Source organism: Acanthochromis polyacanthus, chromosome 4, assembly GCF_021347895.1.
Source record: "Acanthochromis polyacanthus isolate Apoly-LR-REF ecotype Palm Island chromosome 4, KAUST_Apoly_ChrSc, whole genome shotgun sequence".
Classification (NCBI taxonomy): domain Eukaryota; kingdom Metazoa; phylum Chordata; class Actinopteri; family Pomacentridae; genus Acanthochromis; species Acanthochromis polyacanthus.
The window spans coordinates 6,379,076-6,405,782 of record NC_067116.1 but is presented as its reverse complement, the minus strand read 5'-3'; the positions used below and the strand labels follow the sequence as shown (position 1 = coordinate 6,405,782).

General features: G+C 37.0%; 1 protein-coding gene across 30 annotated transcripts in view; it reads left to right on the top strand.

Annotated features, from left to right (window-relative positions):
* adgrl2a (adhesion G protein-coupled receptor L2a) overlaps positions 1-26,707 on the top strand; it is a 148,202-nt gene that overhangs the window by 62,034 nt on the left and 59,461 nt on the right. For all 30 annotated transcript variants that reach the window (XM_051946603.1, XM_051946587.1, XM_051946589.1 and 27 more), the window contains exons 3-4: positions 909-1,122; positions 26,328-26,437. In XM_051946603.1, coding sequence (XP_051802563.1) covers positions 909-1,122; positions 26,328-26,437 — 324 coding nt within the window. The remainder of the gene's footprint in view (positions 1-908; positions 1,123-26,327; positions 26,438-26,707) is intronic.

Here is a 26,707-nt window from a genome sequence, read left to right as displayed (position 1 = left end):
AATCTGTTAGTCTGTTTTTTAATAATGTTAGTCCACCAAGAACATGTGAAAGTGTTTGTCATTCTGGAACTGCAGGGAAATGGAGTCGTTTGACGTAACAAAAGAATGGAGCCCACATTACGAGAAATCTGTTTATAGATTACATATGAGTGCATGTCTGACTTTTTCAATTTTATTCAACTTAAAATGTCCTGAATCCAGAGCGCATGGCACGGGGGGCAGAGGACTTCCACCGTAGCAAAACTAAACATCTGGCTGAATAAGTGATGGAGGCAGTTACATCTTTTTTTGTTTTAGTTTATTGCAGTGCTGTTAGAGGGTCGGGCTCAATCCAGTTATTTCTGATATTGTGTCAAAAATATTTGTCCGATAGTCCCTGAGTGATGGGCAACCCAGGATGACAGTGTGCTCTGATACTGAAATGAAACAGCAGTGTGACAGTTACAAAAATACATTAAATACAAAACACAAAATGATGTTTTTACTGTCATACCAGCTGCTAAATTTCCGCTATCGGTGTTGTGTCAGTGCGCTGAAGTCGGCGGTCACCAGAGGGTACGAGGCTCCAGACATTTAAGCCGACAAACTAGACTTTAATGACAATTATCGATTTTTTTTCAGGACCAGTTAAGGCACGGGGATGACATACTAACACCATTAGCTCCCTGGTGCGGTCCAGATCTGAAATGTCCGCTCAATATACTGATATATGTCGGTGCAGCCGGTTTCTCCTTTTTATACAGATTCATGATTTACGCTCTTTTGAATAAAATAACACAGAGCATGCATGAAGAAGCGTTTCTTTGTGCGTGATGTCTTTGTGCCATTCAAAGCTTCTTCCCTCTGCAGCCGCACGTCTCCCTTCGATTTGCACTGACAGAGCTCTTTCTGCGTCTGTTCTCCCTCAGGCTTCAGCCGAGCCGCCCTGCCATTTGGCTTAGTACGGAGAGAGCTGTCCTGCGAGGGCTACCCCATCGATCTGCGCTGTCCGGGAAGTGATGTCATCATGATCGAAAGTGCCAACTACGGCCGGACGGACGACAAAATCTGCGACGCCGACCCCTTCCAGATGGAGAACATCAACTGCTATCTTCCAGACGCCTACAAGATCATGTCACAAAGGTAAAAACCACACACATCTCCTTGCAATAAAAACAATAACAACTATATAACTCCAAAATGAGGCATCTGGCAAAGCTGCAAAAAATAATTGACAGGCCCCAGTAATCGCTGGACCACTGTGGACCGTTTCATTTTGTCTGGTTGCAGCCGTCAGCATCTTTTAACAAAGTTTAAACAACCACAAATACACAGAAAAAGAGCAGAAAGAGACACAGAATGAACACAAACAGATGCTGATTCAAAGCAAACCTCGTCTTGGGCACAAAACTATAAAAGAGAGTTGAAAAAAGACACAAAATGACCAGAAAGAGTTTAAAACTGAGAGAGACGCAAAATGAACACAAACAGATGTGAAATCAATGCAAACAGAAAAGACCCACAAAATGACTTTAAACAAATACTGAGAGCTTCTAAACAGCCAAAAAAGAGACATAAATATCTACAAAGATGCAGAAAAACAGCAGGAAGTGACACAAAACGACCACAGGAAGACACAAAACAATGAAAAATTCACTCAAAATGACTGGAAGGAGTTCAAAACTGATGAAAGCAGACACAAATGAACACAAAAACACAGAATTAACCACCTTTTAGACACACAAAGATACAATATCTCTGCAAAAGGGACGCAAAATAATTTTTAACAAAGTGAAAAACAGAAAATGTGAAGAAAGAGATTAATACTGATGCATTCTTCCACAAAAGAGACTGACGAGCTGCTGTTAGATTGATTTACTCCATCAAAAATGGCAAAAGTGAATGTACATGTGGAATTAAAAAAAGGAAAAAGGCCACAGTAGCCTGTCAGCATCGATATCCCAGGAGACATTAACGTTCGCTCTGAGACAGCAGAACCTGAACAAAGCCAGAATCAGAAACTTCACTGAAACCTCAGGATGTGAAACAATGCTGACAAACAGAAGAGAGCAGATTAAAACGCATAAAAATATAGTAATAAACTCAATTCAATATTTACAATTTCGAATGGAACAAATAAATGTTCCAAAAGCAGAAACATGAGTGAAAAAGATGTGATCCGGCTTGCAGGAGGTAAATCTTCTGTTCACAGTAATTCCTTCTGGTATTAACGTTACCTTGCAAATGTCCGCTTCAGATCCAGTCGTCCAACATTAATTTATCAATTTTTTTTCTGGATTATTAGTGAGGCTGACCTACTTGTTCTTACAGAAATCAGTTTAACCTTTAAGTGACTGAGTGGAGTCGTTTACGACCTCGGCTGTGTATTTATATGTGCCACTGTGATTTATGGAACTGAAAAGATGAATTTTTCCTAGTATTTTACAGGAACTGACCCATTGTTGTGGCAAAAAGTTTTAAAAAATGACATTATAGGCTCTGATTTTATTGTAATTGTCCAATTCTAACTACGGTGGAGTGTTTTGTAATCAGTTATAGATGGTTTTACTAATGCAGGAGCCTGGAGGCTGACAGTTAATGCTCCAAGTAACGATGAAAACTGCTCAGAGATTAGTTTTTAAATTAAGAAATGTTTGAAAAGCAGAATTCCTGACATGATGGCATTTTAGAATATTTGTTCTATATAAAACGAGCAGCACAGGTATGATAAACGCAATTAAAAATAAATATAATGGGGTTTTGAATGGCCTCATTCTGTCATTTCAGTCACTAACAAAGCTTGAGTGTTAATTTGAGTATTTTTGTGCTTCTACAAACCAAAGCAGGAAAGAGAAAGAAAAGAACTTCAACAGCGGGGCAGTAAGAGGCAGAAAAAAATAAAAATCTTGGTGTCAAAATGTAGAAAACACAAACTCCAATAGAGAATTTTGTCGAAATGTTATTTATTTATTTAACTAAGAGAGTGCTTGTAGTGTTCATTCTTCAGATTGCAGACAGAAGTAGCTAGGACTGAAAAAACTAAGTGCAAAAAAACTGCAGTTCCTCAAACGAACCTCTTGAGGCTCCAAAAGTGAGTCAATCCCAACAAACCTCCGTGTTAAAAGGTCCAACTTTGCAGCATTTACAGCCTGCTATGGCTAGCTTTTACATTCATGACAGCATGTGTGATGGGGAATTTTTATAGGACTCACATGTTTAAATTGTATTTTAAAGACTTAAAATCTTGCATGATTAAAGGCGTGGCCACTTTAAATGGTGCCGTCAGTTTATGAGGCACTGCAGCAAAACCTGATTTTTTGAGCATCTATAAGTTAGATTTGCACACAAAATAGCCGTAACAAAGTGCCATTGCAGAATTTTTATGTCTTTTTATACAAAGTCTGTAGAGGTGGTTGCATGGAAGCTAAAGTTACACATTTTTACATGAAATTAAAATGTGGGAATCGGTAAAAAAAAAAGCTACAGACAATCAGAGAAATGCTAAATATCGGTTCTGATAATCAGCCAGGTTGACTAATTCGAACAAATAATAATATTAATAACAATAATAATTGGTTTAATGAGTAGTTTTCAGTTTAGTATTCGATGAAAATGGACAATATGATCTGAAACGTGACTGAATGTTAGAGTGTTGTTGTATTTTGTCTTTGGTGTTTCTGCTTGAGGGAACGTTCTCCTTACTTCTTCCACTCCTGGCATCCCCTTAACTTCACCATACTGATCTTCTCTATTGGCTTTTTGGTAATTCCTGTCTGCAAGATTAAGGGCAGGCTGTTGGCAGGAGCGACTCAAAGACGCTCCTTATCTCCTAAACTCCCACTGATGGTCTGTTCGTTTTGGCTCCTGATGTTGATTCGGTTTATTTTTAGGTTTTTTTAAAAATGAAATTTAGCTTTAGTTTCATTCACATATTAGCCACACTGAAGACATTTTAGCCCATGAGCGACGCTCTAGTGTAATTTTTTGTAATTTGTACGATCATTTGGAGGCCGCTGCTGCTGTCTTTGTGCACGATGACGGCGGTTACATGTGTTATTCTCGTCTGTTGCAAGGTCAGTGGAAAAGGCTCAGTGACCCTCCAGCTCTGCAGCGATCCAACAGACAGATTCTCGTCTGTAAATCCAGTTAATGCTGCCGCTGCCAAACTCTGACTGTTTCAGGTCACAACAGTAAGAGGAAATTCGCACACGGAGTTCACTTCATAAATCCTTTTTTCATCAGATAACATTACCGACAGACACATAGCACGAGTGGATGTAAAGTGCTTCTTATTAGCAGCAGAGCAGCAGGGCAACACAAATAAATCCACTGAACAAGAGGTGGTTTGTGCAGAAGCTAATCAGCAGCGTGTGATTGCACAGATGCTGCAGGTCACTGGATAAGAATGTGCGCTAAAGCAGTGATTAGTGAGCATTTAGTTCATTCCTGCATCTTGAAATATCACTTTCTCACCACAAGAGATTATCGGGGAATATTTTTCGGCACTGATGACATTAACACTCTGATTGACGGCGCATTTTAAAACCACGCTTTGTAGCTGAAGTGTGATTTATTGTGTTTTTGAAACTTTAGATTCTAATGACATATGAGCAGTTTAAACAGATTTGTCTGAATGCTACATTGGGTTTTTCAGGGAGGTTACGCAGATTTGAATGAGTACTATTGGTAAATAATCACATATGTCCTAGTTGTTGTCAATAAATGTGAGGCCACTCTGGGGACGTCCACTATTTATATCAGTGACAATGAAGCTCATATTACATTTAATATGATGGAAAATGAGCAGTTTATTGTTGTTATTATAATCATAAGGGTTTGTTTATTAACCGTAGTCTAGAAATTCTTCAAAGGTAGCTAATATTTACAAGATTAGGATTAAAAATCTCAATAAATTAGATTTGTATGTAAACTCGGGCTGGGACTTCTACACGCTAATTACGATTAATTATTTACAGAAAAAAATAACGTTAAAAAATAAGGCATTTAATTGCACCTTAATCAGTTGCCTTAATTTCTGGCACACCGGTAACACTGATTAACACTGCAGCCCAGTAGGTGGCGCTAATGAAAGTATCTTAAGAAGAGGCACAGAATGCATTGGATGAATCAGTGCAGAAACGTCGGACCAAAATGGCGAAAACTGTTGAGTAAAAGGTATTTCTGAAAGCATCTAAGGTGAGAAATAATCTGCTGAATCTGTCCTGGTTTTAGTTCAATGATGGCTAGTTTAGACATTTAACAAAAGTTTCGTGATGCGTCGGACCTCCACTCCCCGCATAAATGAAAATACTTTATGCAAATGAGGTCCGGGGCAAGGCACCATGTGTTAGCTACGACAGACCTGGTTTATTGTTTATTGTTTGTTTATTGTTTAATTAGGATCCCCATTAGCTGCCCTTTGAATGACTGCTAGTCTTCCTGGGGTCCTAACGGTGTAGCCATCCCATAATAGACCACTTTTTAAGACATTTGAAGTGCTTGAGTTTACAAAAAGTCTTGAAGTGTTGAATAGAATCGCTAGAATCAGACTTTGAGTTTGCAGTAATCAGTGAATGTAGTAGACAGATGAAAATGCAGATGAATGGAAATGAAACAAACATTTTTGTTGTTTAAGTTCAGGGGGTCATCAGTTTACGACGTCTTCAACCTATGGCTTTTCGTCATAACGTTCTAACTGGTTACATGGGACTAGTTGGCGAGTTGAGCGGATGAATACATCGTCATGCAGCGCTATAAGACGGCTTTGTTTACGTTCACTACCTTGGATTGTGCTACAGTCACTAACTTCTTGCCCTTCATTATGGCTCCCAAGCGCAAGTCAGAATCTTCCGATGGCAGCTTCAAAGAAAAGGAAAGCCATCTCCATGGAAGTGAAATTAGACATAATAAAACAGGAACAGGACAAAACAAAGACGATATCGTGATGCACGTAGCAGCTTTGTTTACATTTTTGCTAGAGTTCTGACTTGCAGTGAAAATTGACTTGGGTTGAGCGGGAACTTGTATGTTTTTTTTCCATCGATTCAGACGTCAAACTACATTTATTCGAATGGAAAAACTTACTTGCTTATCGTGTCAAGTATTGTTATTTGACAAAAATGTGATTATTTAATTACAAAGCATCTAATTAATTAGATAAATTTATTTTGATCATGTCCCACCACTAGTAAAAACTCATATCCTGCTTGATAGGGTCTAATCTTAACAGTAGATTCTTGCAACTAGAAAACTAGTTTAACAGTATTTTGTATATTTTAAGTAAAATTCTAAGTCCTCAGTGGTTTTTAAAACGTTTAAAAGCCAAGAAATTAAAGATATAAGTCTATTTACAAAAATGTTTCTGGTAAACATGAAAATAATTAATGTGATTCAAATTATTCTGTGGAATTTTTCCATATTTAATATTTTTAAAATGCACAAAAATATCAATAAAATTGCAAAAGGAGACTGTGAGTTAAAACTAGCTTATCAACAGTATTTTGTATATTTTAAACAAAATTCGTCACCGGAAAAACTGCGGACAGATAATAAATGTTATTCAGTTTGATTAGTGAGCATTTAGTGCATTTCTTTGCTTGGAAATATGAGTTTCTCACTGCGGGGGATTATCGGTGAATATTTTTCGCCACTGATGACATGAACGCTCTGATTGACGACACGTTTCAAAGCCACACTTTGTAGCCGAAGTATGATTTATTGCGATGGAGGTGCACATGTTCTAGCAGGAACGCTGTGTACATGAGACTTAATACATGAGACCAGTTGTCACACGGGGATGCCATGGGAGCCAAAGTGCACGGGATGGAATGACATATGACTGCCACTGAGAGAGATATTGGACGGTATGAGACCGTCAGCAACTCTGTGAGCCGCCTTGGGAAATAAAAAAATAATGAAATAAAACAGTGGAGGCCTTGTATTCAGGGGGTTTATTGTCAAGTCCTATTTGATGAAGTCAGATAGCTGACTCACATTGTCTGTCTTGAAAGGCTGCAGTCGGGCCGCTCCGTGCCCGTGGCCTCATGCGTTACCTCGGCCTCGCTCGGACAAAAACAGCCCACTGAAGCACAAACAGCCACCCAGCAGGAGCCCGGCAACAAATCCCAAACAGCGTCTCGGAAGCGTCTGCAGCGGACTCCGGCTCATTCCTCGTATGCATACCCCGAGGCCGCGGTTCATGTGTTATTTTAGACGCGTTTCTGGCATTCCGGTGTCAGTGCTGAGCTATTGTGCCGAGAAAGACGTGCATTCAGACGGAGAGAATATACGATGAAAGAGGTCCACTTCAACGGAACCTCACAAGAGTTTACACTGCAGGAAGAAATAAAATAAAAAATAAAAAAATAAATGCCCAAGTGATGCAGAAAATATTACAGCAGTGTTTTGTGCACGTTCTTCTGAGAGAGCAGATGAATTAATAATTACTGTGAGAGTAGCATAAAAGTGAAAATGAAAAGAGATTCAAGGACAGCTTGACAAACGGCCAGGATTGCATATGGGACTAATTAGTGATTCTTTTCCTCTTGTCCATTTATTTACAAGAATAGACTAAAATAGGAAGCAAATGTGCTGGAAGAATGCCCCGCTGCCAAAAAGAATCATCCTCAAGTAAGAAATGTGCTGATTATTTTGCCTTTTGTTTGGCATGCGGTGTTTGTTTCGTTGCTCCTCAAAACTCTGAGATCCTCCTGATGTGGATCAAACCTCGACACACTGTATGTGGGAATAGAAAAAGAAGTGTTTTTTGTCGTTTTGTTTCTTGCTTTTGTTGTTTTTTGCCACATTTTTGGTGTTTGTCCTTTTGTTTGTGGCTTTGTAGCTTTTGTCTAATTTTTTGTCTTTTTTGTTTCGTGTCGTTTGACTCGTGTTTTTGTCGTTGTGTTTCTCGTTTTGGCAGGTTTTTTGTCTCGCTTGTGTTGTTAGTCAATTTTTTGTGATTTTGTTTCTCACTTTTGTAATTTTTTGTCTCATTTTTGTGCATTTCTTGTTGCTTTCTAACTTTTTTGCCGAATAGTCTTATTTTGTGTAGTTTCATGTCGTTTGTCTATTTTTTTGTCATTTCATTTCTTGTTTTTGTCATTTTGTGTCTCATATTTGTCATGTTTTGTTTTTGTTGTGTTTGTTGGTTTGTTTCTCATTTTTTGTCATTTTATGTTTGCTTTTTTCTCACTTGTTTTTTGTCTTATTTTTCTTATGTTGTGTTTTGCTTTATGCGTTGTTTTGAGCATCGTTTTTGTCCTTTTGGATTTTTTGTCTCGGTTTTGTAGTTTGTATATTTTTTTTGGCTTGTTTTTGCTCACTTTTTTGTCACTTAGTAACTTTTTTGTCTCTTTTTTTGTTTTGTTTTGTGTAACTTGTTTAAGTTTTTGTCATTTTGTGTTTCATTTTTGTACTATTCTGTCTTGTTTTTGTTTTTTTGTCTGGCTTTTGTCGTTTTGCGGCTTGTGAGATCCTCCTGATGTGGATAAGACCTCTGCACACACTGTATATGGAAATAAAAATAAAGCGTCTTCTACTGTACACTAACAAAAGGACTAAAGAGCCAAAAATATTTGCTGCCATAATTACTCTGGTCGGCTCATTTAAGCGTGTGGGTGAAAAAAATAAATCACATAGTGTGGAAAACTGCGTTCACTTTTAAACATCCGAAATTGATGCGGCCCTGAAGTGTGGAGAATTGGATTGAGGCTTCGCTGAGTTTGATAGATCCTGTTGGCACTCCAAGTTGTTTTTATATCTGGCTGCCATATTATATTCATGAGCACAATGATTTTATGAAAATAGCCTCAGGACTGTTGTGGCTCAATTAGAACATTCAGCTGCAAGCAATTAGTCGACTCAAGTGGGTGATAATCTGTACAGGAATTTTTCACATGGACACCTCCCCGGCAGATGTGAAACTGCGTGGCAGCACACTTTCAAATAATTCATTCATTGATAATTATATTAAGTGATGGGATTTTTTTTACATTTTTTTTTACATGTCTCGTTTTTGTCCACTTTCTGTCACTTGGTTTCTCATTTTTGTCATTTTATGTCTCATTTTTGTAATATTTTGTCTTGGGTTTTTTGTCTTTTTTTAAAATGAAATTACTATATCATTCAGTCCCGGATACCTGTGACTAAATGTTGTGTTCCTTTGTAGACACTCTGCGGTCGAGAAGTTGCCATGTGAAAATGATAAGCTGAGGCTTGATGTTGTTCAAATTAAATTTATTTTTCTCAATAAATGTCAGGTTGTTCATGTTTTGTAAAAAGAGACTTCCTTAAATGTGATGTTCTTTTTTGCACTAAAATGTTGTTTATAGGTTATTATGCTGTGATTTTTCTGGTCACTTGAGGTAAAATTGGGCTGAATGTTTCCTCTGAACTAAACTGAGTTTGACACTGCTGCTCTACCAGATAAAAACTGCATGTAAATATTATTTTGTGTTGCATTTCCACTGATTGTTATCATAGCAGAAAAAAGAACACTGACACACCAAAAAAAAAAGAGAAAGAAATATTAGGATAAACAGTAGAATAAGTGGCTCTGGCATTGATTCCTCTTTGACTAATGAGCTTCATTGTACGTATTCGATAACAAGGTCATTGATCGCTGTAACATAACATGGTCGGTTCCTGCCATGCCTGTGGATTATGGGTTTTCCGAGGAGCGTATCATTGACGAAAGTGATCAATGCGGATCGCTCTCTAACAGAGAAGATTAAATTCATCAGCGGGATTACAGGACAGCTGCGTTAGACTAGGTTAATTGTCATTAATAATGAAAATTAGGCATTTAAAATGTTATATTCTGATGACATATGAGCAACTTAAACACAACAGATTTGTCTGAATGTTACATCGAGTTATTAAGGGAGGTTACTGTAGATTTGAATGAGTATTACTGGTAAATAATCCTACATTTCCTAGTTGTTGTCAATAAACGTGAGGCCATTCTGGAGACTAAGTGCTTCCACTATTTATATCGGTGACAGGACTGCTAGCGAGGCTCTCTGAGGAGCTCCATTGTTGCCGCCTGACAGCGCGCCGCCTTGTTCTTCCTCTCTGTACATACGGTGTTGGTGTTTATTTAAAGCGCAGCAGATTAAGATTTCATAAAGATCCAGATTCAGCTCGGGCGTTTCAGAGGGGTGTGCAAAAGTTCATGAGGCATGAAACTGCTCTCTACCCAATTGGTGATGGTGTGCTAAATAAAAAAAAGTGTATGAACAGTCATCAGTGATTCTCATTAACCCAGTAACTGCAAACACCAGCGTTAAATTACATAAAACGCTGGAGGAAGAGATTTAAAAACAAATATTACGTCATGTTATGCTGCTGTGACTGTAGTGTTTGGTAATGCTGTGATGATATAAAGACTTTCGCCAGAGATTTTGGGTCTAGTCCAAATCTTTGGATGCATTAGACAGCTGTGGGCAATGCAGTCAATAAGACCTTGATTTTTCAGCTATTATGTTCCTAAACAGTTTCTAGTTTGTGTTCCTAGTAATCTTATTATGTCATGTATTGCAACATAAGACCGTATGCATCACGGTTAGACATTTTGTCCGTGCGACCTCCTTCTGTCAACGTTCAAGGTGCTGTAAACAACATTCAGAACTGCTCCGTGTCAAACTGGAGCATCAGAATGTCAGACTGGAACAAACCGGTGTGTTGGCAGCACGATCCTCCTCCCTTCGTGTTTCATTCACAGCGTGGAAGGTTGAGTACATAAGAGACATTGAAAAGTACTGCAGCTGTACCGCTGTAGGGTACATGGAGTGGTTGTAGTTAGCGTGGTCTTTACTGGCTCTGCTCTGCTTCATGTGTGTCTGTTTCACTGTAAAACACTGAAAAGGAGTCAAAATTGGTGACAAAGAGAGATATTCTTCTATTTCGGACTGTATGGCAGAATACTATCACAACAAACATGGCAGTTGTTTAAAACATGTCCTGCTGCTACTATCAAAAAAGAACCATCTGCTTGGAACAGCAAAACCAGGAAACCTCTGAGTAGAGATGCACATTTGGATCAATCAGTCACACAGATTGGGTGTAGTTGACGTTGGTCTCTATATTGATAGCCACCGGACATGTATTAAAAGAGTAGTAGAATGTATTAAAGCTCAGTTAAACATGCCACTAGATTATAGGAATGATGGGACTTTTGTCAAATACATAAACTTTGGTCGGAGGTCTTTAACCATCACAGTAGTCTTTGTCATGGTGCTCTTTGCTAGCTAAACCAAACGGATCACTAACATGTGACCTAGAATTGCCATCTTAGCTCACCTCAGTTAACATTGAATATGCTAGCTGCGCCCCAGAGCCATTAAATGTCACAGAAGTCTTTGTCATGGTGCCCGTTGCTAGCTAAGCCCCACCATGCTCTCTGGTTGCCAACATGAACTGTAGTCTGAGTGACGCCTCCTCTGGTCTCTGTAGTAATAAAAAATACGAGGTTCCTCCTGGTGGAACAACCAGGTACTACAGCTGATGTACAATACATTTTCTGTCGCGCATGTTCATCTTCTGCATTATTTAGACCCTCCAGAAAAACGTGAGCTAAAATCCTTGATTATGCGAATAAATATGCGGGGTTTTTATGCCATTTTATGCGGGGAAATTGCGGAAAGTTGCAAAGTATGCGAATGGTTGTGAAATATACAAAAAGCTGCAAAATATGTAAGAATTGGAAAAAAAGGTGATTCTTCTCCTACATCCTGTTACTAGGCTACCACTGAATGTTTGAGTCCGTTGTGTTCAGCAAACCTTCTGCTGTGCTTCGTTTTGGAGAAGTGCTGCAACACGGCTGATTTTCTTCGGTGCTCCAGAACGATGTTGTACAGGGTGCAAAAAAGTTTCCCCCCACTTTCGTGCAGTAAATCTGGGTACTGTTTTGCCCGGTCTCTGGCTGAAATATTCGTAGGTAAATGTGATCTTTGAGCATTTGCCATTCTTGTTTTTTGTCTCTGAGCACCGCGCTCCGCATCAGTTCGTGCTTCTAGTGTGTGTGAATGCGCAAACTGATGACATCAGGCCAGGCGTCACATAAAAACTCACTCACAACTCCATTTATATCGGTTATAGTTTTCTTATTTTATGCGGGAATTGTGAAATCAAGCGGGACCCGCATATTTCTCTTTTTTCGTGGAAATGTGAGATTCTTGCGGGAATTATGTGCTGTTTTGTGGGGATTATGCGGCCTTTTGGGAAATACTTGACCCCCCGCATAATCAGCGGCATTTTGGTGATTAATGCGGGAATTCATGCGATCGCATAATCACGTTTTTCTGGAGGGTCTAATTATTGGTTCATATCATTTTTAATCCATTAAATTATTTATTGCAATCAATAGATTAAATGTTAATCAATAACCTTGCTACATCCAGCCAATCGTGTTGTTGCACTGACTCAGCTGCGGTGTTGTAAGCATGTGACAAGCAGAAAAAAGAATTTTTAGGCCTTTTTTTGGTGCAAAGTCACCACATTTTTAGGCTGTTTTTATAGGGTCGGACTCTTTACATGTACTTTGTATGTCCCGGTGACCATTAAAATTGCAACTATAGCTCTTTCCCCATTCATTTAAATACAAGTCTGCTCTTGTTAGCAAAAGATAGCCAGCCAAGACGGCTGCCAAGTGACAAAACTTGAATATAAACTCACAAACTGAATAGGAATATGAGTGTACATAGACACAAATAAACACATTTTAATTCATTGTTTTTTTAGTGGCACTGACTGGACAGTGCAGTCACTATCGATGCACAGATACAGTTTCAACTAGACCAGCCCTCAGTAGATGGCAGAACCATTTACCCAGCCAGCCAGATACCGAAGCGAATGCAGTAACCCCTGTGACCTTGACCTTGATCTGCTGACCTCTAACTCCACAACTGAGCAGGGGACCTTCGACCGATCTTCAGTGCCAAGTTTGATTATCCTGACTTCAGCACTTGCAGAGATATCTGAATGGACATACACACATACATACTTACCCAGCCAGCCAGATACCGAAGCGAACCCAGTAACCCCGCTGACGTACACGTCAGGGGTGGTTAACGAGAGGGACTCACATGCACCAACATACAAAGATGTTCATATTGACAACCACAACACAGAACAGAAAATCTTTGATTACAACACACACAGAGGGAGTTTCACAGTGTCTTCAAAGTAAAACACGATACTCCACTGTTGGAAATTTTCAGGTTTTATGATACAGTAGCATTGATTTAGCGTAGATTAAATTTTTGGAATTCATTCTACAATTCTACAATTTCATTTAGCAGACGCTTTTGTCCAAAGCGACGTACAACACAAGCAAGAATTCAGACATAAGGAAAAACCTGTAGTAAGTGCTTCAGGTGCTTCAAGTGCTTCAAGTGCGATTGGTCTAAGGTGTTGCCATCAAGTTGCAGAAGAAGTGCCAACCCCCCCCCCCCCCCCCCTCTTCTTTTTTTTTTTTTCAAAATTCCTACGGTGCTATGTAACTCGATTTTTACCATAAGTCTGAACTCACATACCGTGACGTATGTGATGTACAACCAGCAAATGAAAACAAAGCCATCTTCCTCGTATGGGGCAGCGTGTTCATCCGCCCAACTAGTTCCCGTACAAAATTTATTTTAATGTCGCAAATGTTGTAAGTTGGAATGATGGAACAAGACTTTCTTAATAAATTTGTGGGAGATGGCGACATAACCATGAAATGCCGTAGGTCGAGGATGTCGTAAACTGAGGACCTGGTGTATTGGCAAAAAGAATCTTGACCTAAAGTGACCCAAATGATCCACAACTACAAAATACAGAATATCTGAGTGATTGAGTATCATCTCATCCTAGCTTCGACTCAGTGGGGATGTTTCTGCACCGTCTTCGCTCATCTGCAGTTTTTCCTCCATTTTTCTTTTGCTCTTCCTGATTGCATTAAGACCTGGAGTCAGACTGGGTCACTCCAGGACGTTAGTGTCGTCGTCTTTAATCCATTTCTGTGCAGCTCTGTCGTCTTGTAAAGGTCACAGTAGTATTCCCATTGACTCCGGTGACACGGCGATATACCTTTTCTGGTTTAAAAATCAATATGCTCAATGGAGACGGACGGATGTGGGACAGACGGCCGTCCCCCTGACTCTTTAGGAGGCTGGGATCCCTCCGTTGAGCACCGTTGACAGTAAAGAGGGCATAAACACAAGCATATGACAGTAATTAGGAGTGAGAGCGACGTCTTATCCGGATATTGGGTCAGACCTCCAGTTGAAGACGGGATGCTAATGGTTAATTTCTAATGACCTATTTCCTGAAACGTTTATTGGGCCACCCCCTCGGAAAACGCTCTAAATATACTGATACTGGAGGTGATTATGCTCATAACGTGTGTGTAGTCGATGCACATGTGTGTGGTTTTGTGTGCCCCTCGCCACGGATTGTTTCTTTAGCTGCCATTCCGTGGCCCTGGAAATGATTTAATTTTTCAGTGGCCTGTCTGCTATCAACAGACTTGCCTCTTGAGAGAGATGTCTGCCTTGATAATTGTGCCATGAACCTCATCAGCATTTCAGATGAAATGGAGCTAGACGGGTCACTTTGAGTTTAAGAGACGCTAATTTGATTGAAATTCAAACTGGGAGCACCAGGAAGTAGATTGTGCCTTTTGCTGTAATGTGCTCCCCTCACTCATGTCGCTTTTCTCCTCCAGTTACACAGCGACTGTTTTCGCTGCCGCTGCTGTTTTTTTTTCTTTTTATTGTGAATTACAAATGGCTGCTTAGGATTCCTGCGTATTGAGGGATAGAAAATTGGAGCCGAGCAATCTGAGAGTCAGAAATTAAGGAGCGTCTTCCCGTTAGTCTAAACTGGACGGGTCACATGATGGAGAGGAGAAACTTCAGACGGATAATAAGTGGTTTTAAACAGTTTAAAAGCCAAGAATTTAAAGGTATGAGTCTATTTACGCATAGGTTTCCAGTAAACATGAATGTAGTTAATGTGACTTAAGTCATTTTGTGGAATTTTTCCTTATTTAGTATTTTGAAGATACACCAAAAAAATCAATAAAATTGCAAAAACAACTATGAATTTACACATCAAAAGTAAAGTCACATGTAAAAACTTATAATACATTGATATGATTAAAAATTAGCAGTTTATTAAACAATTTAAACATTTTAAAGACAAAATGAATAAATACATGTACTGTCATGTAAATTTAAGTTATTTTAAGCCTCATTATTTGCATAATTGCATTATTTGACCATATTTAAGGTAAGCTTGTTGTTTTTACACATGTAAACATGTAAAATTGCATGTAATTAATATATTGCTCTTGATATTGCCTGAAATTGGGAGTTACTTCTTGCAATTAGATGCTGAATTATTAGTTTTTTGACAGTATTTTTTTTTTCAAGATTTCTGACCTTAAATCTCAAATCCTAAAAAACAGCGGATAATAAAAGCACTTTCCTTAAGTAAAAAACTAGATTTTTTTGTATTGTAGCATTATTTCACCATATATTACATTACATTGTTTTTACAGATATTCATTTACTTCAAACAATAAAAAGACAAAATGAATAGACACATGTGCTCTCATGTAAATTTAAGGCTAGAAACTGGATTTTCAATGTGGAAAATTGCCGTATTTATGTCATTTTACAGTATTTATTTGGTGCCATTCACACTTGTTTGTTTGTTTTTATTTTTTTGTAGTGCTTTCCTAGATTGTTTGCCTCGGTATCCCGACCATACTTAATGTTTTTGGTCTAATCACTAACTTTTAGCCTAATCAGTATTTGGTTTTTGAACAAAAATTAGAAAAAATGTTCTGCTTCTGTGAGCAGAAAACACAAACAAACAGTTTTAAGTAAGTTTTCTCATATTTGAAAATGAAGAAATTGTAACCAAGCACAGAAAAAACATGCCTTGGCATTTCTGTAGTGTAATGTCTGTTACTAATTGGCAGATAATGTCAGGTTTGTGATAAACAGCATCAGTCCAGATGTCTGCTTCACAATAACTTGTTCATTTAAGTTAAAATAAAGGAGGTATATGAGTAAAATATTCTGAGCTGAGCCTGTGGTGTTTGCTGATCGACTGTACGAAGCAGAATTGATGAAAGCGAGGATTTGTGGAGGAAAAAACTGTTCAGAAATATAGTGGGTTTTCTTTCATCTTTTTATTTCTCATGATATCAAAATAAGTAAAAGTCTTTTGGTACGGAACAGTTAGCTGCATGTTAACCGCATGGAAACAGTGGAAACGAGTCTTTTTGGTGTATGTTTGACCGAACTGGTCTGAACTGGTCTGAACTGGTCCTAACCGGTCAGAGCTTTGAGTTGTGTTGTTTCTTCAGATTCCTCCTGCATTGTTGTTATCGTACGAACCGGTCCAAACCAGTCCATACTCTGAGTCGTTTGGTTTCTTCAGATTCTTGCTGGGTTTGTTGTCGAGCTTTGTGGTTTAGATGTCATCAGATCAGTGCAGTAGGTGACTCCTGACACTTAGAACCTCTTCACATCCTCTTCATGTTTCTGTAGCTTTGACTTCATCTTTGAGGTTTTAGTCCAAACTGGGTTGATTCATCCAACATCTCGCCTTGCAGGGACATTTTTACAATAAAAGTCTTCCTACCAGCACGCTGGATGGTCTCAGAAACGCCTCCTGATATATTTGTTCCTGGAAATGCAGCAGTTTTCTCATGTGAGGCAATTTATTATTCAATTAGTGCGTTATCTTCACGTGCATTTATTCCTGCGACGTGCTTTACGGCGACAGCGGAAAAGGTTAAATTGCGGCATCGGGAGCGCTATCAGTTACACCTTGTTGGCGTCTCACCGCAGCTCCTCCACCGCTGTCAGCAGGGAGTGCTCATTTTTTAAGAGAGATTTGCATCAAATCCTCACAGCGTTTTCTATGACACTCTAATTGTACTGATGTCTGCCTCTTTCAAAAGGTCAGAGATGCGATGGGATTACATGTGGAATACTTCAGTGTGATTAACAGGCCGCTGGGAGAAACGGAGGCAATCAGGGCGGAAACAGAGCTCCATCCTGCACTTAAATGGAGTTTCACTTCCAGAAAGATCTCTAATTTTTGATATTCTGCTACTATTTCGATGATTAAACAAATCACAAATCTTTGAACCCTCCTGTTAGGTTCATTTCTCATGATCAGCAAAAATGTTATGTTTAAATGACTGAAGGTGTCAGAAACCAAAAAATCCCATTAAACATTGTTTATATCTCATTAATAACTCCATTACAAATCAGTTCTATCAATATTTAGTGCACTGGTGTTCTTTACCTCTCATAGATTCACCATTCAATGAGGATAAGTCACTGTTTGATTTATATTTAGAATATTTTTATGTAGAAAGTCATATCATGCTTGATACGGTCTAAACTTAACAGTAGATTTTTGCTACTGGAAAAGGAATAACTAGTTTAACAACAGTATTTTGTATATTTTTAGTAAAATTCTAAGACTTAAATGGTTTTAACAATTTAAAAGCCAATAATTGAAAGGTTTTAAGTCTGTTTACACATATGTTCCTGATAAACATGACTGTAATTAATGTGATTCAAGTCATTTTGTGGAAGTTTTCCATATTTAGTGTTTTTAAAATGCACAAAAATATCCATAAAATTGCAAAAACAGACTGTGAATTTACATGTTGAATTTAGAATAGCTAAACTGAAGTAAATATAGAAGTTTTTTGTTTGAAGTCACATGTAAAAACTCATATTACGTTTAAAATAGGTGAATCTGACCAGAAACTTAACAAGAGGGTTATCAGTTGAAAACCAGTCGCTGTATCTGCTGCAGATCTTCTGATAAAGCACACAGGAAATATGCATTTTTCTCGTTTTTGGGCTGGCAACCTTCAGTAAAACGTGTCACGAACATGTCTATTAAACACAAAGAGAGTACATCTCCTCACACAGAAGGCTTTGTATATCTGCCTTGATTAAACAGAAACCAGAAAGTCCCATTAAACATTGTTTATATCTCATTATTAACTCCATTACTAATCAGTTCTATCAATATCTAGTGCACTGGTGTTCTTTAGTGCTCATAGATTCACTGTTCAACGAGGATAATTCACTTGTTTTTCATTAAAAACATGCATGTTAAAACTTTTTTTAATGTATACTGGAAAGACCTACATATAAAAAACAGTTTTACACAATGTTGGTTTTTAAAAATTTTATTTCACATTTTGACTTTTTTTTTCATGGAGTTGATAAAAAACAAAAAGACAAATCTGTTCAGGGTGTAAATATGTAAAATGAACCATTCTAATTTTATGTGTTGATTACACTCATAAAGCCCAGCAGAAGAAGTTTCACTCCACAAAAATACATTTGTTTTTAGATTTTTTTAACATAAAAATGAGTGAGTTTGTAGAAACATAGCAGGAGGGTTGAGAGTTGAAAATCAGTGGCTGTATCTGCTGCAGATTCTTTGATATAGCGCGCTGGAAAACAATATTTTTCTCACTCTTAAGCTGGCAACCTTCAGTGAAACATGTCACGAAGCTGTTAAACACGAAGCGGGTACATCTCCTCACGCAGATGGCTTTGCATATCTGCCTTGATTAAACAGAAACTAAAACAGAAGGATCACCAAACTATTAGATAATACCCCCGCTGAAAAGGATTCCAACCATTCTAAAAAAAAAGCTCCTTTTCCAACCGGTTAATTACTCTTTCTCTTTATTACGAGACGGGATAAATTAGTATTCTTTGCACTTTTGCTTCTGTCAAATCCGGCCCAGCAATCAAGGTATTTATAGAAGAAGAATGTTTCACTCTGGAGGAAAGTGGAGAAAAGATTCCTTTGACTTAATATTCATTATGTACATGATTAATTACTATATAGCCTCAGACTATCAAAAGATAGTCAGAGATATCATATTTTACATGTATTTAATTAGTGTGCACTCTGAGACCTGTGCCCCGCCCGGCAAACCCGAACGCTGAACTTTTTTACGGGAGGAATTTCAATTACGCGCTCCTCTCAGAATGAGGGCCAGGACTGTGCATGGGAGAAGTCATTAGGGCTTTTTCAATTGGTCTCAGGAGATGCCCGAGGTTTCACAGATGAGACGGGAATCAGAGTCGCACAATCCCATAGATCAGGGCGCCGCTGCTGCACCGCGCTGAAATTAGGGCGATATATCAGCCGCAGCTCTCAACGCTTATGTCAACATTGTTTCAGGAGAAATATGAGGTTTTTGCAGCGCTTATGTCCTGTTGTTTAATACGTTCAGCTGAGTGATGATGGCAGCTGCACGTCTCGTTAGTGTCACACATTTTATTTTTCGTATCATTCTGTTTCATGTGGCCAACACAAACCTTGGATATTTTCATATTTTGCAGCCTCAGATATCAACATTTATTTTTGCATTTTTAACAGTAACTTTGGAAATATTCAAATTTATTGTTAAAATGTGGTAAAATAAATGTTTATATCTCATGAACATTTATTCACTTTGAATATTTTAATAAGCCTCACCATCAGATACAGACATTTATTTTTGCATTTTTTTAACAACAACTGTAAATATTTTGCAGCCACAACTTTAAATAGGAACATTTATTTTTTCATTTAAAACAATCATTTTGAATATTTTAGTGTTTTGCAGCATCAGCATGAGATATAAACTTTTTTGTATTTTTTAACAATAACTTTGAATATTTTCAAATACTTTCATTTATTTTTGCATGTACACAGTATCTTTGAATATTTTAATATTTTGCAGCCTCACCATAAGATACAAACATTTATCTTTGCATTTTTAAACAATAACTTTGGATATTTTGCAGCTAGAACATGAAATGTGAACTTTTTTTTTGCATTTTGCATTTTTTAAACAATAATTTGGAATATTTTCCAGAAAATGAGATATGAGCATTTATTTATAATTTTTTAACCATAACTTTGAATATTTCAATATTTTGCAGCCTCACCGTAAGACATTTATTTTTGCATTTTTATCAATAACTAAATATTTTGTAAATAGAACGTAAAATATGAATGTTTATTTTTTAATTTTTAACAGTCACCTTGAATATTATAATATTTTTCAGCCAGACCATGAGATATGAACATTTATTTTATTTGCATTTTTCTAGCAATAACTTTGAATATAATAAAGTCACAACATTAAATATGAACATTTATTTTTACATTTTTAACAGTAACCATAAATATTTGAATGTTTTTCAGCCCCATCATGACATATAAACTTTTTTGCATTTATTCAACAATAAATTTGAAAATTTTGCAGCCAAAACATGAAATATGAACATTTATTTCTTCATTTTTTTATTAACAACTTTGAATAGTTTAAAATTTTGCATCCAGAACATGAAATGTGAACACTGATTTTTTTGCATTTTTAGCAATAACTTTTAATATTCCATATTTTGCAGTGTCAACATGAGATATGAACATTTATTTTTACATTTTTTATCAATAATTTTGAATATTTTGCAGCCAGCACATTAAATATGAACATTTATTTTTGCATTTTTAACAAGAACTTTCAATATTTTAATATTTTGCAGTGTCAACATAAAATATAAACATTTATTTTTGCATTTTGTAACTGTAACTTTGAATATTTTTCAGCTGGAATGTGAGATGTGGACATTTGTTTTTGAATTTTTATCAATAAACTTGAATATTTTAGTATTTTGCAGCCTCAGCATTAGAAATAAACATTTTTTGGCATTTTTTAAACAATAGTTTGAATATTTTGCAGCCAGCACATTAAATATGAACTTTTATTTTTGCATTTTTAACAAGAACTTTCAATATTTTAATATTTTGCAGCATCAACATAAGATATAAACATTTATTTTTGCATTTTTTTTAACTGTAACTTTGAATATTTTTCATCTGGAATGTGAGATATGGACATTTATTTTTGAATTTTTAACAATAACCTCGAATATTTTATTATTTTGCAGCCTCAGCATGACATATAAACATTTTTTTTTGCATTTTTTTATACAATAAGTTTGAAAATTTTGCAGCCAGAATATGAAATGTGAAACTTATTTTTGAATTTTTAACAATTGCTTTGAATATTTTAATCTTTTGCATAAGATATAAACATTTATTTTTGTATTTTTAACAACAACTTTCAAAATTTTGCATCTACAACATTAAATATGAACATTTATCTTTTTCCTGTCGTTTAATACGTTTGTCTGAATCATGATGGCAGCTCTACGTCTCGTCAGCGTCACGGATTTTAGTTTTGATTTCTTTCTGTTTGATGGAGCCAACGTAAACCCTCATGCTGGACAAAACATGGCGGTTTATGGGATGTGATCTGCTTATTCATGAGCAGAGGAGACGCAGTCATCAAAGTGACCATGTGATTTATGGAAGGCGTGAAATATTAGCCAGAAAAAACAAGCAGCGTGTTATTGGTCCCAGCATGAGGCGCGCCTTTTTAATTCCAAAACAGTAATTCATTTCCACGAGAAGAATGTGCTGATATTTTCATCCGTGATGCACGTGGAGGTGATTAATAAAGGAGGCGTTCCCCTGAGACCGTCACTGAACGCAGATGTGGACATAAATGTGTGTTTATGTCACTGTTCTCTGACATAATGGACTGTTTTAGCAGAAAGAAAAGACAAAGAAAGCAAGAAAAAGCCCTTTTGGCTGAAACTTAGTAGATTCTTGAAAACTAGGAAATGAATAAGTAGTTCAACAACAGTGTTTTGTTTTGTTTTTGTAAAATTCTACAATAAACTGAGCCACAGGAGAAACTTAACAGTAACTGGAAATGGAAAAGACCTGAGTGGTTTTCAACGCTGCTTCACTTTAACAGCTTTGTATTTAGACTTTAAGTTTATTTGCACGTGTTTGTCTCAACTGAAATATGAACGTACTTGAAATAATTAATACAGTAAAAATATGTTTCCACATTTTTTAAATGCAAAGGAAATATCAGTAAATTACAAGCATAAACTGAATTTAAATGTCTAATTTAATATTCCTAAACTAAACAATTAAATATCAAAGATTTTTCTGTAAAATTACTTGTAATAGTCATATTACAGTTGATATAATCATGATTACTTTTTTATTAAGAGTAGTTTGGCAGTTTTCTGCGTTAATTTTGGAGGTGGACATCTTTTTTTTAACGTTAAATGACCAAATTATTAGTCGTATAGCAGCATTCTGTTTATTATTTAGTACAATTCTATAGCATATATAACTTTTCTGCGGTATTAAGCCTGATTATTTGATTTATTGCATTATTTGACTATATTTAGAGATCATTTTTACTGTTCTTACACATGTAAATCCTGATATCACACTTTGTATTACCTGAATGTAGCAGTGAATGAATTGTGTCTGTGATGTCGTACACACTCCTCTGTGACAGTAAACTGAATACTTTTGGGTTGTGGACAAAACTAGTAAGTGTAAATCTTTAAAATAAAAACAGGAATTAGATTAAAAAACAATAAATGAAAAAATGCAGAATATCAGATCGGATAGTTGATCAACAGTGACAATTTGTACATCATTGACTTCACTTCTTTGTCTGTTTTTACATTCATTTCCTTCTATTTTGGTCGATAATTGCTTTGGGGGACTTTTAAAGTCTTAAGTGTCTTTCCTCCTTTGTTTAAGTTTCTGGACATGTTTTTTTTTTTGCGCTAAAACTCGTATAAATTCCTGATCTGCTGCTAAAATTTTCTTGTTTTCAATCTGGAACCCAAACGGCACCAGTTCCCGGCCTCCTCCGTCTCCTCACCGCCCAGCACTCCTGATATTCTATTAATAAGGTTTGGACAGAGAGCAGTGATTACCTCTGCAGACCAAAAACAAAGGCAAAACCCAAAGCACAGGACAATACAAGCACTAATACATTTTCCAATGATCTGCTGCAAATGGACGCACTGGCCTGTGATAAGAAACAAATATTATCTCTGGTCGCTGCTAAATCAGCAGAACACACTTATTGATCGGGCTCCTCGCCTCGCCGATAGAATTTTAAGTCCCCTTGGCTGAAGCGCTCGGGGTATTGATGTCATTATCGTGATGTGAGAGCAGCCGGAGGGTGGTCACCTGCAGATCCCAGAGCTTCACCTGCTCTCCAGATGTTAAACGCAGACATCCAGACTAACTCCTGACACCGCTGCACAGATGAAAAACTAAATGTGTAAATGTGAAATGTGATTGTTTTTTCTCTGTGAGGAAAGAAAAGCTCCCAGGTCACGTCTGCTCTGATTCATTCTAGTCCAGGTTCCACATTCAGCCCGGTTTGATCTCCAGTGATCAGTAAAATCACAGCAAAATAACCGATAAATGACCACAACTCCTAATGGTTCCTTTGTTTTAGTGCCAAAAAAGTACATTCTGAAAGCAGTTATCTTTTTACAAAATATCATGAACAACCTGAAATTCCTTAATAAAATAAATTCAGTTTTATCAACATTCAGCCTCAGTTTATCGTTTCCACATTTCAACTTCACAGAGTCATCTGGACCTGATGATCTAGTATTTTACTTTTTACAAAATAACAAAAGTCAGACAAAATATTCCAAAAATGACACGCAAAATGACAAAAACTGAGACAATTGACACGAAACAAAACAAAGACGAGACAAAAAATGACACAAAAGATACCAGAAATGACAGAAGCGAGAGACAAAATGACTAAAAAAAACAGATAAATACAAGAGAAAAAACACACAAAGCGACAAAAACGACACAAAAGAATGAATAAAGCAACACACAAAGTGACTAAAATTTGACAAAAAGCACAAGCAAGACAAAAATGAAATGCAAATGACAAAAACCAGAAACAAAATGACGAAACGACAAAAATCAGACAAAAAGACAGAAAAACAACAAAAACAAGACAAAATGTTACAAAAATGAGACACGAAATGAGAGAAACGACACAAAACAAAGCAAAAAAAAGTTTAGACAAAAAAAATTCAATGTGGCAAAAAAATGGACAGATGACACAAACAGGATCAAAAATGGTGAGAAACAAAACAACAAAAAAGTAAACTAGAAGTTTTACCAAACTTGGACCGCCCGGCGACAAAGATGACCCCTGTGACCTTGAAAATGACGTCACAGTCACCAAATGCGAACTTGACCTGTGTGTCATTATGGTGCACCTGTGTACCAAATATGGTGAGGCTACATCAACGTTTCATCGAGTTATCGCGCGGAAACCAAATTGTTACAGACAAACAAGCAACCAACCAACCAACCAAGACTATGCACCTTCCGGCAAACGCAGTGGTAACAAACACCATAAACAATACAACAAAAGCACAAATCAACACAACACAGTGAATAAAGCAAAACACTAGAACAAGAAACAAAATGACAACAACGTGACACAAACGACAAGAGTCAGACAAAAAAGACAGAAAAACAACAAAAACAAGACAAAATATTATAAAAATGAGACACTAAAGAACAATGAACAATCTAGTATTTTACTTTATGATCAGAACAACTTGTTGTGTTCTGGAAATTATTTTAAATTTACAATTTTACTAATTTACAATCTGCAGTTAATGTCTTCTCTGGAACTTTTACTCTTTGAGGACCGGATTGGACCCTCTGGAGGACCACTTCTGGACCACGGGCCTCATGTTGGACACCCCTGGTTCAGATTTAAAAAAGAAAGGAAAACATCAGGATTCGTTCATTCTCTCGTCTCTATTTTGAATAATATTTCGGGGTGTTTTGGGTCCTCCGAGGCTGCGGTGCTAATTAATGAGACCTTTGATGGCATTTGGGCTCGTCGTCTCGCTGCTCAGCATGGCGACCCGTTCAGGCAGCAGCCAGCTCCAATCAATAAGTCGGGACATTTGAGGTTGTTTACCCAGAGCAGAATCCTGCCCCACCAAACAGCGAGGCGGGGGGTAAATTCCAAGATCACATGAGGTCCCCCCAACACGCACCAGGCTTTATCTGTTTCCGCTGATATTTATTGTCATATCGACCTCATCCTGCTGATCTGCATTTAGTTTCATTTCAAATTCCACTTTCTTCACAGAGCAGCTGCACGAAACGCTCGGATCTGATTCAAACTTTCAAAACAGAAAAGTTAGAACTGACTCAGTTCTGACCAGGAAAATTAAACAGCATCGCTACGAGAGTCCATTTAGTTCTTTGAATCAGAATCAGGTTTCAGTAGATCACGGTAAACAGCATCATATAGATTTAAAAGCAAAGCAGAATTTGAATATTTTGGAGCCTCAATGTGAGATATGAGCATTTATTTTTTTTTACATTTTTAACAATAACCTTCAATATTTTATGGTTTTGCAACCTCACCATGAGATATGGACATTAATTTTAGAATTTTTTCAACAAAAATTTTGAATATTTTGCAGCCAGAACATGAAATTTGAACATTTATTATTGCATTTATAACAGTAACTTTGAATATTTACATTTTTTGCAGCCTCGCCATGAGATATAAACATTTATCTTTGCTTGTCTAAATGTCTATATCTCATGAACATTGATTAACTTTGAATATTTGAATGTTTTGCAGTCTCGCAGTGAGATATGAACATTTATTTCTGCATTTTTAACAGTAACCTTGAATATTTTAATATATTACAGCCTCAACATGAGATACAAATGTTTATTTTTTCATTTTTAACAATAGTTTTTAAAGTTATTGTTAAAAAATGCAAAAATAAATGATGTTTATATCTAATGAACATTTATTAACTTTGAATATTTTAATATTTTGAAGCCTCAACATGAGATATGAACATTTTTTTTATTTTTTGTAGCCATAAATATGAAGATTTTGCAGCCAGAACATAAAATATGAGCAGTCATTTTACTTTTTCTTTTTTTTTTTTTACAATCATTTTAAATATTTTTAATATTCTGTAGCCTCAACATGACATATAAACATTTATTTTTGCATTTTTAACAATAACTTTGAATATCTTGCAGACGGAACGAGAGATTAGAACCTTTATTTTTGCATTTTTTTATTAATAACTTTAATTATATTGCAGGGCAAAAACAAAACAAGGATCCCACTGAACAACAGAAAGCTGGTCGGTCCAAACACAAGGAGAAATACAGAGTTAAACATTGTGAAAGATTTACAAAATGAATGAAAAAAGAGCCAAATATGCCACATCTGAGTCAGGAAAAAGAGGATTAATAGAGGGTGAAGCCCAAAAGTAATAAATAATATAAAAATAAAATATTTTAGGAGACTCTGCTGCTTCTACAGAGTGTATTGTTTTATTTAGTGTGTCTGACGAGGCCAGCATCATTTATGGTTTCTTCTCTCTGCTTTCTCTTCTCAGGTGCAACAATCGGACCCAGTGCATCGTGATCACGGGTTCGGACGTCTTCCCCGACCCCTGCCCAGGAACCTACAAGTACCTGGAGGTCCAGTATGAGTGTGTGCCCTACAGTAAGTACCACCCTTCTGCTGTCGTCACTTTAAACCTCTTCCTCCTCCTGTTTCCCTCCTCCACACCCTCCCATCCTCAGCTGCTCCTCCTCCTCTCTGTCTTCTGTCTTCTTCTTCTGTGTTTTTACACCACTTCCTGTCCCATTTCTTCCCTCGCCTTGTCTGGACGGTTCTGCAAACATCCTCCCAGCACCCTTTCTCCTTCCATCCGTGTTGCACCGAGAACTTCTCCATGACCTGTAACACCCTTTTGGTCCTCTCCTTCTTCTT